Raw genomic sequence first — 15,963 nt, 5'->3', positions numbered from 1 at the left:
CATCGACCTAGAGGAGTTTTCTGATAGATCTTGCGCTTTGGGCTCAGTTAATCGGTCTGTATCCATTGTAAACACGGTGTCTGCCGTTAGAAAATCGTTAACCAGGCGTTTGTGAGCTTTAACAACCATCCCTTTGAGTTTAAAACGAACGTTTCTTCAAAAGCCACTCGAGATGGAGGTACTCACGGAGGTTTGTTACGGTAACAACCCTGTGGTTTGCCATCTTCTTTCTTTCCGCAGCGTCGCAAACGCATCGGCCGGTCTCTTAGGTGACGAAAAAACGTCTGATCTCTCGACTGGAATGCTTAACGTACTAAGATTAGTAGAGTTAGTACTAAGAGTTGCATCTGGCCGCCGTAATTTTCTTCGATGATGTCTTGAAAATTTCGTGACGTCGTTTTCAAACCTCTAGGGTCGATTTTAACCTTCGACCTTAAAGTCGATTTTAGCCTTCGGTGTGGCTCTGTACAACTTTTGCGGTGAAAAAGCTTGCGCGGAGTCTACAGTTGTATTTAGCCGACAGACGCTGGCAACGCAGAAACAGAATGACTCTTGGGCGGCGCAAACCGAGCGTTCAGCAAATTTCTAGCATTTTACGTCAAAGCGGACAATCTGCACGACAAATAAAGCTAACTTTCTCGTTGCAACAGTTAGTCACTGGATCGTTGGACGAGTGTGTACAGCTGTTTTGCGTCGAAAGCCGACCGGTGGTCGGATGCGACTCTTCTTTTCATTCGAAAATCAGAACCTGGCCATCAGTCGTGTATCACCATCGAATGCTTAATGTAGTGATTTCTCGAAACGACAAAAGCTTGTAAAACAAACAGCTTCGCTGTACTGTTGCCTAATATGTTAACGGATGGCCAGGAACAACCTTGGTCTGTAATGAATGAGTTCGTTTTTCCATTCGAGGCACTAATTACTGCAGTTTTAAAAGTCACCTAAAGTATAAGCTCATCTCTCCATTCAAGAAAAACAAGCATCAGAGTTTCGGAAAGTTTGCATGCACGACACCACCATCGATGATACTTAAACAAACAGAAAATGAATTGCAAAACAGAACCACTGAATTGCAAAACATAACAACGGACAGCTTGTAAAATGCATGGTGATGAGCTTCTTCAATCCAATCAAGGAACCAAGCATCACAGTTTCGGCAATGGTGCATGTGCAAATCAGCAAACTGTGATACTTAATCAAACAACTTCACTGTTTTGCTTAGTTTAAGAACGGATGGCTAAGAACAACCTCGTTAGTGAGTATGAAGTCATCTCTTCATTCCAGGAATTAATAATAATCAGAGTTTTAGAAGTCTCTTACGTGCGATACTACTATCAACGGTACTTAATCAAACAGCCTCTCAGAATGGCCTAGTTTGAGAACGGAAGGCTAGGAACAACCTTAGTAGTGAGTCATCAGTTCAACTTTTCATTCAAGGAATTAAGCATCTAAAATCTGAAAAATAAAAAGAAGAGCTCTTTGTTAGAAGTTCTTATTTTTATTTTTCCTCAACTTCTATTTCTTTTCTTTTTTTACTTTTTTTTTTTTAATGATAGTTTTTCTTTTTTTTTATCTATTTTGTTCGTTTAAATTAATACAACAGGCGTTTTAGGTCGTTTCTGTAACATTATTTAACACTTTAAATTGTAATAAATATTTGAACAGAAGAAAATCCCTTTCGTAACGTTAAAATGTCATAAGAACATTTCATCTTTACCAAATACGCTTGTAAAAATAGTTTCACTTTTAAAGTTTGTTGTATATGTCTTTTAATTTAGTGAATCGCAATTTGGATTTTCTTAGGCGCACATCTACTTTAGTTGCTTTTTCTTAAAGAAAGGTCACCAGAGTTTTCTTACACAGCCCCTGCAGCATAATCTTTAACAAAATACTCTTTTGAAAAGTTTTACATTGAAATAAACAAAAGCCATTTGCGTAAGTAGAGATAACTTAGAGAATAAAAAGTGCATAAACGCCTCGCTACTTTGATGAAGAAGAAACGGATGACTAAATGCAACTTTTTAATTTCGTGTGCTATCTCTTTCGATTAAGGTACTTTTTGAATATTTTTTCAAAGAAATGTTAGCGTAGTTTTCCTTTTTTAAATTTAAATCATGTTTAAAGGTAGTTTTTGAATGTTTTTTCAAAGAAATGTTAGCGTAGTTTTCATCTATTAAATTTAAATCATGTTTAAAGGTAGTTTTTGAATGTTTTTTCAAAGAAATGTTAGCGTAGTTTTCATCTATTAAATCTAAATCATGTTTAAAGGTAGTTTTCGAATATTTTTTCAAAGAATTGTTAGCGTAGTTTTCCTCTTTTAGATCTAGCTTATGTTTAAGGTAGTTTTTGAGTATTTTTTCAAAGAAAAGTTAGCGTAGTTTTCCTCTTTTAGATCTAGCTTATGTTTAAGGTAGTTTTTGAGTATTTTTTCAAAGAAAAGTTAGCGTAGTTTTCCTCTTTTAGATCTAGCTTATGTTTAAGGTAGTTTTTAAATATTTTTTTAAAGAAAAGTTAGCATAGTTTTCCTCTTTTGGATATAGCTTATGTTTAAGGTAGTTTTTAAATATTTTTTTTAAAGAAAAGTTAGCGTAGTTTTCCTCCTTTAGATCTAGCTTATAATTCAGGTAGTTTTTGAATATTTTTTCAAATAAAAATTAGCAAAGTATAGTTTATTTAGCATGACATCACAAAATACTAAACTCAAAAAGGCAAGATAAAGTATAAGATAAACGTAAAATAAGATATAGATGAAACAAATGTTAGGCTGCATAAAATCAAAAACTGCATTGCCTATCATAAACACAAATGTCTAGTGAGAGCTTTTAAAGGTCGTTCTTTTCGTCTTTTAATTTGGTGAATCGCGATTTGAATTTTCTAAGGCGCACATGTCTTTCAGTTGCTTTTTCTTAAGGAAAGGTCGCCAGAGTTTTTTTACGCAGCTCCTGCAGCATAATCTTTAACAAAATACTCTTTTGTATATCATTACATAGAAATAAACAAAAACCATATGCGTAAACAGATAAATTAGAACGCAAAAGTGCATAAAAAGCCTCGCTACTTTGCTATAGAAGAAGTGGATGACTAGATACAACTTTGTAAATTCGTGCACTACCTCAATGGATTAAGGTATTTTTCGAAAGTTTTTTAAAAGCATAAATAGCGTAGTCTTCCTCTTTTAAATCTAGCTTATGTCTAAGGCAGTTTTTGAATAGATTTTCAAAGAAAGGTTAGCGTACTTTTCCACTTTTAAGTTTAGCTTATGTAGCTTGACAAAACAACACACAAAAAGACAAGATAAAGTATCAGATAAACGTAAAATAAAATATAAATGAAACTAAAGTTAGGCTGCATAAAAAACAAACAACTTAATAATCTACTAGACATGTTTAAGTTGAATTAAGTAAAGTCCTTTGCGCAAATTTGGGTAAATAAGAGAGTAAAAATCCATAAAAAGAAGAAGTGGATGAGTAGATACAATTTTTTAAATTTGTGTGCTATCTCTATTGAATAAGGTAGTTTTCGAGAGTTTTTTCAAAGCAAAATTAGCGTAGTGTTCCTCTTTTAAATCTAGATTATCTCAAAAATAGATTTCGAATAGTTTTTCAAAGAAAGGTTAGCGCAGCTTTCCTCTTTTAACATTAGCTTATGTAGCTTGACATCACAGAACACAAAAAGATAAAATAAAATATAAGACAAACGTAAAATGAAAAATAGATGTAGCTAAAGTTAGGCAGCATAAAAAACCAACAACATAATAATCTACTAGGCATGTTTAAATTGAATTAAATAAAATCCTTTGCGCAAAAATAGGTATGTTAGAGAGTAAAAGCGCATAGAAAGCCTCGCTACTTTGCTGTGAAAGAAGTGGATGACTAGATACAACTTTTTAAAATCCTGTGCTATCTCTATCGATTAAGGTAGTTTTCGAAAGATTTTTCAAAGCAAAAATAGCGTAGTCTTTCTCTTTTAAATCTAGATTATGTCTAAGGTAGTTTTTGAACAGCTTTTCAAAGAAAGGTTAGCGTAGCTTTCCTCTTTTAAGTTTAGCTTATGTAGCTTGACATCACAAAACACAAAATTCAAAAAGACAAAATAAAATATAAGATAAACGTAAAATAAAATATAGATGAAGCTAAAGTTAGACTGCATAAAAAAACAACAACGTAATAACCTACTAGAATCTAATAAAACCCTATGCACAAATGTAGGTATGTTAGAGAGTAAAAGTGCATAAAAAGCCTCGCTACTTTGTTTAAGGTAGTTTTTGAATAGTTTTTCAAAGAAAGCTTAGCGTAGTTTTCCTCTTTAAAGTTTGGCTTATGTAGCTTGACATCACAAAACACAAAACACTAAAAGGAAAGGTAATATAAAAGTTAATCGTAAAATAAAATGTAGGTGAAATAAATGTTAGGCTGCATAAAAGAAAAAAAAAATCGTAACATAATAATCTTCTATATATGTTTGGATTGAATTAAATGAATTCCTTTGCGTAAATATAAGCAAACTAGTGAGAAAAAGTGCATAAAGAGCCTCGCTACTTTGCTGCAGAAGTAGTGGATGACTATATGCAATTTTTTAAAATCGTGTGCTATCTCTATCGATTAAGGTAGTTTTCGAAAGTTTTTTCAAAGTAAAAATAGTGTAGTTTTCCTCTTTTAAATCTAGCTTTTGTCTAGGGTAGTTTATGAATAGATTTTCAAAGAAAGGTTAGCGTAGCATTCCACTTTTAAGTTTAGCTTAAGTTGCTTGGCATCACAAAACTCAAAACTCAAAAAGAAAAGATAAAATATATGATAAACCTAAAACATAATATAGATGAAACTAAAGTTAGGCTGCATAAAAAACCAACAACATAATAATCTACTAGGCATGTTTAAATTGAATTAAATAAAATCCTTTGCGCAAATGTAGGTATGTTAGAGAGTAAAAGTGCATGAAAAGCCTCGCTACTTTGTTAAAGGTAGTTTTTGAATAGTTTTTCAAAGCAAGTTTAGCGTAGTTTTCCTCTTTTATGTTTAGACTATGTAGCTTGACATCACAGAACACAAAGCTCAAAAAGGCAAGATAAAATATAAGTTAATCGTAAAATATAGATGTAACAAAGTTTAGACTGCATAAAAAACCAACAACATAATAATCTACTAGGCATGTTTAAGTTGAATTAAATAATGTCCTTTGCGCAAATATAGGAAAGTTAGAGTAAAAATCCATAAAAAGCCTCGATACTTTGCTGAAGAAGAAGATGACTATATGCAACTTTTTAAAATTGTGAGCTATCTATATCGATTTAGGTCCTTTTTGAGTACTTTTTCAAAGAAAAGTTAGCGCAGTTTTCCCCTTTTAAGATTAGATTATGAAGCTTGACATAACAAAACACAAAACTAACAAAGGCAAGATAAAATATAAGGTAAACGCAATATAATGTATAGATGAAACTAAAGTTAGGCTGCATAAAACAAACGGGTAACAATACTCTTCTATGTATGTTTACATTGAGTTAAATAAAATCCTTTGCGCAAATATAGGTATGTTAGAGAATAAAAGTGCATAAAAAGCCTCAGTACTTTGCTGTAGAAGAAGTGGATGAGTAGATACAATTTTTTAAATTTGTGTGCTATCTCTATCGAATAAGTTAGTTTTCGAGAGTTTTTTCAAAGCAAAATTAGCGTAGTGTTCCTCTTTTAAATCTAGATTATCTCAAAAATAGATTTCGAATAGTTTTTCAAAGAAAGGTTAGCGCAGCTTTCCTCTTTTAACATTAGCTTATGTAGCTTGACATCACAGAACACAAAAAGATAAAATAAAATATAAGACAAACGTAAAATGAAAAATAGATGTAGCTAAAGTTAGGCTGCATAAAAAACCAACAACATAATAATCTACTAGGCATGTTTAAATTGAATTAAATAAAATCCTTTGCGCAAAAATAGGTATGTTAGAGAGTAAAAGCGCATAAAAAGCCTCGCTACTTTGTTAAAGGTAGTTTTTGAATAGTTTTTCAAAGACAGGTTAGCGTAAATTTCCTCTTTAAAGTTTAGCTTATGTAGCTTGACATCACAAAATATAAAACTCAAAAAGACAAGATAAAATATAAGATAAACGCAAAATAAAATATAGATGAAACTAAAGTTAGGCTGCATACAAAACCAACAACATAATATTCTACTAGTTATGTTTAAATTGAATTAAATAAAATCCTTTACGCAAATATAGGTAAGTTAGAGAGTAAAAGTGCATAAAAAGCTTTACTTTGCTGAAGAAGAAGATGAATAGATGCAACTTTTTAAATTCGTGAGCTATCTCTATCGGTGTAAGGTAGTTTTTGAACAATTTTTCAAAGAAAAGTTAGCCTAGTTTTCTTCTTTTAAGTTTAAATTATGTAGCTTGACATCACAAAATACAAAACTCAAAAAGACAAGATAAAATATAAGATAAACGCAAAATAAAATATAGATGAAACTAAAGTTAGGCTGCATACAAAACCAACAACATAATATTCTACTAGAAAAGTTAGCCTAGTTTCCTTCTTTTAAGTTTAGATTATGTAGCTTGACATCACAAAACACAAAAAGGCAAGATAAAATACAAGGTAAACGTAAAATAAAATAGAAGTCAAACAAAAGTTAGGTTGCATAAATACAAAAACTGCATTGCCAAAAATAGAATTTGTTGTCTAGAAAGACCTTTTAAACTTTGTTTCTTTCGTTTTTTGACTTAGTGAATCGCGATCTGGTTTTTCTTAGGCGCGCTTGTTTCTTAGTTGTTTTTTTTGTAAAGAAACTTTATTCAGACGTTTTTTTTTACGCAACTCCTTTAACATTATTTTTAACAAAGTATTCTTTTATACGTGTTTACATTGAAATAAAACCCTTTGCGTAAATAGAGATAAATTAGAGAGCAAAAGTACATAAAAAGCCTCGCTACTTTGCAGAAGAAGAATTGGATGGCAAGATTCGTGTGCTTTCTCTTTCGTTTAAGGTACTTCTTGAATATTTTTTCAAAGAAAAGTTAGCGTAGTTTTCCCCTTTTAAGTTTAGCTTACGCAGCTTGACATCACAAAACGCAAAAACCAATAAGGCATGATAAAATACAAGATAAACGTAAAATAAAATAGAAGTGAAACAAAAGTTAGACTGCATAAAAACAAAAAAAAAAAAAAAAACATAATATACTTCTATGTATGTTTACATTGATCTAAACAAAATCCTTTGTGTAAAGATATGAAAAAATAGAGAGTAAGAGTTCATAAAAAAGCCTCGCTATTTTGCTGAAGAAGAAATGGATGTCTAGATCTTTTAAAATAAGGAACTTTTTGATTTCTTTTTCCGAAAAATGGTTGGAGCAGTTTTCCTTTTTTAAATTTCACTTATGCAGTTTAACATCACAGGAAATATTATTTTGCTTTTTAACAAACTCTTAAAAACATCAGAAGTAATTCTAAATGCAACTCTATTAAAAGTTTTCACAGAATAACAAAACGACTTCTTTTTTTTTTTTTTAAAGATAAAAAAAAGTTTGAACTATCTTTAAATAAGAAATGTGAGAACAGTTTAACAGAACTTCTTGTTTATTATGTCTTTAGCGAAACAGATAAAAATATTTGCAAAAGCATAGATAAAACAAACTACACAAAAGGCCCATCTTTATTGCCAAACTGAACAAACTTATCTAAACTACATAAATGGTTTCACGATATTGCCATATTGAACAAACTTTTCTAAACTACCCTCTTTTTGAATTTTTAGCTTCATGTTTTTAATTTTGTCTTTAATAAGGCTTTGGTAGGAGTACTTTTGCAAGACTGAATGAGCTTGTCACTGCTATGATTTGCCAAGATGCCAAGGTAATCTTTGTACGAGCAACTTGAGCTTACATCTGTAAACACGTCTTGCAAGATGTATGCCAACACCAAAGCTGCACATCGTGGAAAACTTCTGGTGTTGAACCATTCGTTGTGGCCAGGGCAAGCATTCAGCTCTTCAACTATTTCATCTAAAATTTTACAAACTCAAGTCATAACACAAAGTGATTAAATCAAATATTCATTTGGTTCTGAAGTAAGACAAGATTTATTCTGTTTTTTTATTTATTTTTTTTTGTTGACCTTATTGTTTGCACTGATAGCAATAACTGGTTTTTGAAAGATTACCTAAATGGCATTGGCTAACTTCTGCTTTGTTTTCCTTTGTTCTTGGCTGAGTTGATCCTGAAATAAAATAAAACCATGTTCATTTTTCTAATTCATAAAAACCATCAACAGTTTCTAAGTGTTAGAGATGATAACAAGCTGTGCATGATTTCTAACGGTGATGTTTCTAACTTCATCATTAGAAATCGGGTAGACACAACTTTCTAAAAGTGCACTTAGCAATGATGGCTAGTTTTTGTTAACAGTTAACCATCTGAAATTGTGCAAGAAGAGGTTTGTGTTTATATATCTTTGTATAAATTAGGTTTTACATTACCGATGAGTTCTTGAGTGAAAGATGGCATTTCCAACTTGATTTTTTTTCTTCTTGGATCTTTTACTTCTAAAACATAATCAGTTTTAGTATCATTCACTTGTATAAACATTTAAGCAATCACAGAATTAGTCCTGCAACAAATACATACACACTTCTGTGTTGTTTTTTTGTTTTGTTTTGTTTTTTTTACAGCTCTAACAATAACAATAGAGCAAGGAGTTGATTTGGGCATTTTCATTTTTTGAAAGCGTGTTGAGATTTGCATAAAAATCAAAAATCAAAAATCAAAAAGAATTTACCTCTGGATGTAGAGGCAAGACTTTGGCTAAATAGGCTACCAACAGATTGAACAGCATAAGGTGAGAGCTGCTTTGCAAGAACAGTACCAGCCTGTTGGACAGGAACAGCTGAAACTGGATCAGATGAAAGAAACAAACTGGGTTTGGCCAATGTTTGCTGAAAAGCAACAAGGCTAGGAGTCAGAGGAACAGAAAAGACCTCTTTTGAAGGACAGAAAGCGACTTGCTGAGAAGGAGAAGCAGAAACAGGTTTGGCAACCACTTGCTCATTAAAGTAAACTGGAGAAAGTTTTGCATGGTGTTCAATAAAATCCGGTTCATCAGGAAATAATGTTAATGCAAGAGGAGAACAAGCTGTGCCAACAGGAACAGCTAGAGTCTGATCTACATCCATACAAACAGCTTGTTCGTTAGGAACTAGTTGTGCAAGAGCAGGGGATAGTTCAAGAACTGGACCAGCGATTGTTTGTTCAGATGGAACAGACGAAACAGGAGTTGAGGTAGGTTCACACAAGAAATCTACGGCATGGTCGTTGCTATCCTCTAAAGGAACATTGTTTTCTACAGCTGGAGAAAACGGAACCACTGTGGTACAGCTGAAAGTAGCAGCACATTCTTCAGAGTCAGAACCGGAGTCTAAATCTTCCTCAAAGATGTCCTCAACCTCATGAAAACCGTACTCCTCTGCATTAGTTTGGAGCCAGTCCATCACATCCTTCTCCTTCTTTGGTGGTCTCTCAGACTTTTCAACAGTCAAAGACTCTATGACTCCGAAGGACTGTCCGATGCCCAGGGCAAAGCGCAACTCCTCTGCAGCGTTCCACTGGGACACATAAAAGCTATCCATTGTGTTCCTGCTGTGCTTCATGTAGAGTGTAGCAAACCGCTCGCGATCTTCTTTGCTGTTGTTGGCAAAGTAAGTGGCTATCGAACCGCGAATGCAAGTGGGAGTAAGACGCTTCATGGGAATGTTTACTTGGCTTTTTCTGAAGCAGGACGTCAGGCAAGAGGAGATAGCAGAGGAACCCATCTGGTAAACAGGCACTCTAGTTGCACCGAGTGTCACACATTCGTCTTTGTTGGGTCTCATCGATGGAAAAAGGGGCCTGTAGCAGTCGCTCAACTCCAAAACAGTCTTGGTGTCTGCAGCCATGTAGTGAGAGTCGTTGACAAGAAGGTCTCTGTATCTCAGCAAATAAATATCGATCAACACTTTCAAGTCGTTCGGCACTAGAATGTTTTTGGCTCCGTACTTGTATGCTGTTTTGTAGCGCTCTTGCACAATGCAATATCCACACTCACTCTTCTCAGCAGCCATGTAGTCTCTAATGTTTAAAAGAGCAATGTTAGATTTTCTTAAACTGTTAATTACAGTGACAGAGAGCAGAAGATGGTTTCGTAGAGACACAGCATTGTCTCTAGTCGGTGTAAGAGACGGCTTTCTAATCGATTCCACTAACTGTCTTACGTATGCAGACTTGCCATATTCGTTCAGCAAACTGACATTGATGATGTTGATGCATTTTTTGCTTTTCACAAGGCTCCTCCTCAAAGAACGAAAGGGCCTCAGCACTTTTTGTAACTCCTCCACCTTGCAGCGCAAACGTCGGATGGCCTCATGAGAAAGTCCGAAATAGACATTCCTGGCTTCACTGAAACGAAACAGGAGACAAAGGTAGACAAGGCGGTTGTACAACGTGTGACAAGACATGGCTTTTGTTTGGTCAAGTTCACTCAGCTTGGAATTGAGCTGAATGTTTTTAAAGTGCATGGAAAAGTATCTATCCTCCAAAACGTTGGAATTGGTGAGAGCGTTCGGGTGCAGCGTCAGCGTGCTGTCACAACATGTCAATATTTCAACAACTGCATTTTTGTAGATCTTTGCTTGTGACAAAGTGTTGTTGTTGGCTACCACAAGCCACTTTTCAAAATCTCTGAAGAGCTCATCTGCTGACTGGTAATAAAAGTGAAAAGCATCTTTGTCCAGCTGAAACAAGAGTCTCTTATCTTCTGTCAAGACGGAGGAGTTGGAAACCAAGTGCTTTAAGGAATTAAAATCAGAGTCTAGGACGGATTCGGTGTTCAGCTCTTTGTTTTCTACAGAGGTGCAGTGGTTTGCAGAAGGAGCCTCGGACGAACCAGCAACTGATGAGGGCAAGCTTAAAAGAGGATCAGAGGAAAGAACCGGAGAAGAAAAAGAGGAGGAAGGCCCAGGAGCAGAGGATGCAGAGCCTGATGCAGACGCTTGTTCAGCTACTGGCTTAATACCAAAGAAGGCAGGTCGAATAAATTGAGGGACATAGAGCTTGTCGTTGTCGTATCGCTTTGCCTCTGCAATCTTTTGTTTGATCGTCTTGGAATCGTAGAAATGAGTCTCTTTCAAGTGTATGTCCAGTCGGTCGTAATACTTCCAACATTGCAAACAGGGGTAAGGTTTTGGACAGCCGGACTTGCGTTCGAGACGAGCATGCTGAAACTTCCTGACCATTGCAGAGTAAAAGATGGAAGCTTCATCCAAAGTCCAAGAATGATCTTTTTTAGTCAAGTGTCTTTTAATGCTTGTGGAGGAATGTTTGCACAAAGGCATCGGACAGCTAACAGCGTACCTCTTCTTGGTACCATAGAAAGGTACAACCCTGTTTACGGAGCCACACGCTGCAACTAATGCGGCCCTGACTTTGTTTTTGAGCTTTAAGTCTCTCTGTTCTTGTGACTGCCTTCTTTTCTTTTTTTTCGCTTTAGAGTTCGGAGAAGGGGCAACAACAGTGTTGTTTTCTTGTGAAGAAGACATGTTCAGGTGTTTGTTTGCAACGGTTTATGCTAAAAAAAAGAAGACAGTTAGTGAGAGTGTTTTTCTTCTGCCTGCATCCTGGAATCCTGGAATGTTTACAACTGCAGGGAAGAGCTGTGTTTTTTCGAATCCTCTGCAAAAGAGAAAAAAGAAAGAAAAGAGAGCAACAAGAAGAAACAAAGTTTCCACTAGCAAATGAAAAAGAATGAGAGCAACTAGCATTACATGCATGGTGGCAGCAGTGATTGCTATTATGAGAAGGAGAATGAGAAAAAAAAAAAAAAAAAAGAAACAAATAAATAAAGAGATGGAGTTTGAGAGGATCTCGCAACCATATGACTCAAAGAAAGAAACTGTGTTGAAAAAAGGCAAGAGAGGGCAAATAGAACTTGCTAACAAGGACAAATGACAGACATAACTACAACAGTAACAACTCTCATTGCAAGCATAATAACAACAGCATCAGCATCACTGACTCAGAGAGTGTTGACATAACAAAAAAGAAAACAAAAGTACAAGCCAAGTGGGGGAACATTAACAAACACTCATTGCAACTATAACAACAACAACAACAACAGCAACAGCATCACTGACTCAGAGGGTATTGATAAAAAAAAACAAGCAAAACAAAAACAAACAAAAAAACAAATAAAAAAACAAAACAAGCAAATTGGGTGAACAGTAACAACTCTCATTGCAAGCATAATAACAACAACAGCATCAGCATCAGCATCACTGACTCAGAGAGTGTTGACAAAATAAAATAGACAATAAGCAAGCAAAGTGGGTGAACAGTAACAACTCTCACTGCAAGCATAATAACAACAACAGCATCAGCATCAGCATCACTGACTCAGAGAGTGTTGATAAAATAAAACAGATTATAAACAAACAAAGTGGGTGAACAGTAACAGCTCTCATTGAAAGCATAATAACAACAACAGCATCACTAACTCAGAGGATATATAAAAAAACAAACAAACAAACAAACAAAACAAAAACAAAAAAAAAACAAGCAAAGTGGCTGAACAGTAACAGCTATCATTGCAAGTAAAATAACAACAACAGCATCAGCAACATCATCACTGACTCAGAGAGTGGTGATAAAATAAAACAGATTAAAAAACAAGCAAAGTGGCTAAACAGTAACAACTATAAATACAAGTAAAATGACAAAAGCAGCAACAGCATCACTAACTCGCAGGGTGTTGATAAAAAAAAAAGCAACAAACAAATAAAGCAAGCAAAGTGGGTGAACATTAACACTCATTGCAACTATAATAACACCAACAGCAACAGCATCAGTGACTCAAAGGGTGTTGATAAACAAAAACAAAGGCACAAACAAAACAAGCAGAGTGGGTGAACATTAACAACACTTATTGCAAGCATAATAACAACAACAGCATCAGCATCACTGACTCAGAGAGTGTTGATAAAATAAAATAGATTATAAACATGCCAAGTTTGTGAACATTAACAAACACTCATTGCAACTATAACAACGACTACAGCAACAGCATCACTTACTCAGAGAGTGTTGAGAAAAAAAACAACAAAAAAAACAAAAACAAAACAAAACAGAAAACAGAAGTACAAGCCAAGGGGGGGAACATTAACAAACACTCATTGCAACTATAACAACAACAACAGCAACAGCATCACTTACTCAGAGGATATTGATAAAAAAAACAAACAAACAAACAAACAAAACAAGCAAAGTGGCTGAACAGTAACAGCTATCATTGCAAGTAAAATAACAACAACAGCATCAGCAACATCATCACTGACTCAGAGAGTGGTGATAAAATAAAACAGATTAAAAAACAAGCAAAGTGGCTGAACAGTAACAACTATAAATACAAGTAAAATGACAAAAGCAGCAACAGCATCACTAACTCGCAGGGTGTTGATAAAAAAAAAAGCAACAAACAAATAAAGCAAGCAAAGTGGGTGAACATTAACACTCATTGCAACTATAATAACACCAACAGCAACAGCATCAGTGACTCAAAGGGTGTTGATAAACAAAAACAAAAGCACAAACAAAACAAGCAAAGTGGGTGAACATTAACAACACTTATTGCAAGCACAATAACAACAACAGCATCAGCATCACTGACTCAGAGAGTGTTGATAAAACAAAATAGATTATAAACAAGCCAAGTTGGTGAACATTAACAAACACTCATTGCAACTGTAATAAGAACAACAGCAACAGCATCACTGACACAAAGGGTGTTGATAAACAAAAACAAAAACACAAGCAAAGTGGGTGAACATTAACAACACTCATTGCAACTATAACAACAACAACAGCAACAGCATCACTGGCTCAAAGGGTGTTGATAAAATAAAGAAATAAAAACAAAACAAGCAAAGTGGGTGAACAGTAACAACTCCCATTGCAAGCATAATAACGACAACAGCAACAGCAACACCATCACTGACTCAGAGAGTGTTGATAAAATAAAATAGATTATAAACAAGCCAAGTTGGTGAACATTAACAAACACTCATTGCAACTATAACAACGACTACAGCAACAGCATCACTTACTCAGAGAGTGTTGAGAAAAAAAAAACAAAAACAAAAAAAAAACAAAACAGAAAACAAAAGTACAAGCCAAGTGGGGGAACATTAACAAACACTCATTGCAACTGTAACAACAACAACAGCAACAGCATCACTTACTCAGAGAGTGTTTATAAATAAAACAAAAAACAAAAACAAGAAACAAAAATACAAGCCAAGTGGGTGATTACTAACAGCGCTAACAGCAGCAACAACAGTGTCTTTAGAAACAACAAACAAGTACAACAGCAACAACTGCTTTTACAGAGTATAACAATAACAACAACATGGCACTAACAACAACAAAAGGGTTGGAATAAAAACCTGTAGGCAAAAGGAGAGCTGCATTCAGACAAGATCGATTACAAAGAGGCTCTTCTTTAGGACAGAGGAGAAACTGCTTTTGAGGGACAGAGGGACTTTTGTTGTTGTGGTTGTTGTTGTTGTTGTGCAGAAACCAACAAACTTTTATTGAACCGAATATAACCGAATATAACCGAAAGTCTTGTTTGCTTCTGTTTTGTGCCATCAAGAAGGGAAAACAAAACATCACAAAACAAACGAAGCAAACGAAACAAACAAACAAACAAACGAACGAAACAAACAAAAAAAAAAAAAATTAAAAAAATTAACAAACAAACAAACAAACAAGCAAACAAACAAAAACAAATAAGAAAAACAGAAAACGCAGTACCGAAACCTCGCCATTTTTTATCCTTCCTCAAGCTTTCTCTGGGCGCCAAAGACCGAGAAAGTTGAGCAAACGTGACGTTGAGGGGGGGAGGGGGGTACTTAAGGACAGCAGACCGACCAATGGCACGCTTAGGAGAGACCCACGTGAATGCTACATTTTCTTTCTATGTACGCTGAATCCGCTCAAAGTCTGGAATTTCCAGCATTCACGTGTCATCACTCCAGCCACCAGATTGGCCCACACTTTGCACACTTTCAAGACTAGAAACTCACTTGTGCTCAATTTGAGCAAAAAAAAAAAAAAACTAAGTCTCGCATGGCGACAACTTTTCCAAAAGCAAACAAAGGCAAACGAAGGCAAACGAAGAAAAAACAAAAACAAATAAACAAAAACAAAACCGAATAGGGAGAGAGAGAGTGAGTCGACTCATTTCTTTCGACTGCCTTAAACGAGAAGTCTAAAACGTTTAAAAGTTGAAAACTAAGTTTTTTAAATGAACTGCACCGAAAAAACTTTACGACAGTTTAGCTGGTTAAAAACGCAGAGGAAAATATTTTATAAAATTTAAGCGTTCTAAAGATGTCCATTTTTGTTTTTGGCTTTTTTTTATTTTGGTTTGTTTCTGGCTTGTTTCTTTCTTTAAATTCTAGCGATCGAGCATATTTGAACGGTTTCATCAACCTGTCGGCGCACGTGCTCGAGAGCTAGAACTTTGATTGCTTTTGTTGTTGAGAATTGAGAATGTCCGAGCAGGTTTTTTTTATCGATTTCATCGCTTGTGGCGAGGCAAAAATCAAAACGCTTTTTGGACGAAAGAAAAGAGATTAAAAGGAAAAAAGAGAAGAAAAAAAAACAAAAAATAGGTTATGTGTTATGAACATTTATTTTCTCACGCGATGACGTCTAGTTTTGTTAGAGTAATTAAAATATGGTATCAAGTTTGTAATTTCTATCTTATTTTTAGTTACGGATAATTGCCAATTATGTCACGTTTAGTATACACAACGCTGTTTTCTTAATAGCAATATGATACAAACAAGTTATAAAAAAAAAAGCGTTCGCTCGATCTTCCTTAGTCAGTTGAACAAAAAGAAATTTTCACAACATATGATTGATTTGGTTGTCCTAGCAAGCTGTTTT

The 15,963-nt window shown here is 34.7% G+C and overlaps 1 protein-coding gene across 1 annotated transcript; it reads right to left on the bottom strand.

The window, feature by feature from the left end:
* Window positions 1-8,430: 8,430 nt before the first annotated feature.
* Window positions 8,431-14,896, bottom strand: LOC149876110 (uncharacterized). The gene is made up of 3 exons (XM_090075711.1): window positions 14,824-14,896; window positions 8,765-11,584; window positions 8,431-8,531 (listed from the first exon to the last, which is right to left on the bottom strand). Exons 2-3 carry the CDS (start codon window positions 11,553-11,555, stop codon window positions 8,431-8,433), a joined length of 2,892 nt encoding a protein of 963 aa, XP_089931837.1. The 5' UTR covers window positions 11,556-11,584; window positions 14,824-14,896.
* Window positions 14,897-15,963: the final 1,067 nt, after the last annotated feature.

The sequence above is a fragment of the Hydra viridissima genome, unplaced genomic scaffold (genome assembly GCF_058129835.1).
Source record: "Hydra viridissima isolate aposymbiotic clone 2 unplaced genomic scaffold, HvirCarnegie_v1 scaffold_31, whole genome shotgun sequence".
NCBI lineage: Eukaryota > Metazoa > Cnidaria > Hydrozoa > Anthoathecata > Hydridae > Hydra > Hydra viridissima.
This window is presented reverse-complemented; position numbering and strand designations above follow the sequence as displayed.

Bases quoted from the DNA above. Each gene is read 5' to 3' on its own strand.
- LOC149876110 (XM_090075711.1), bottom strand. From the start codon at position 11,555: ATGTCTTCTTCACAAGAAAACAACACTGTTGTTGCCCCTTCTCCGAAC. The intron at 8,532-8,764 runs GTAAATTCTTTT...ATTATGTTTTAG, and splicing joins TCTTGCCTCTACATCCAGAG to AAGTAAAAGATCCAAGAAGA.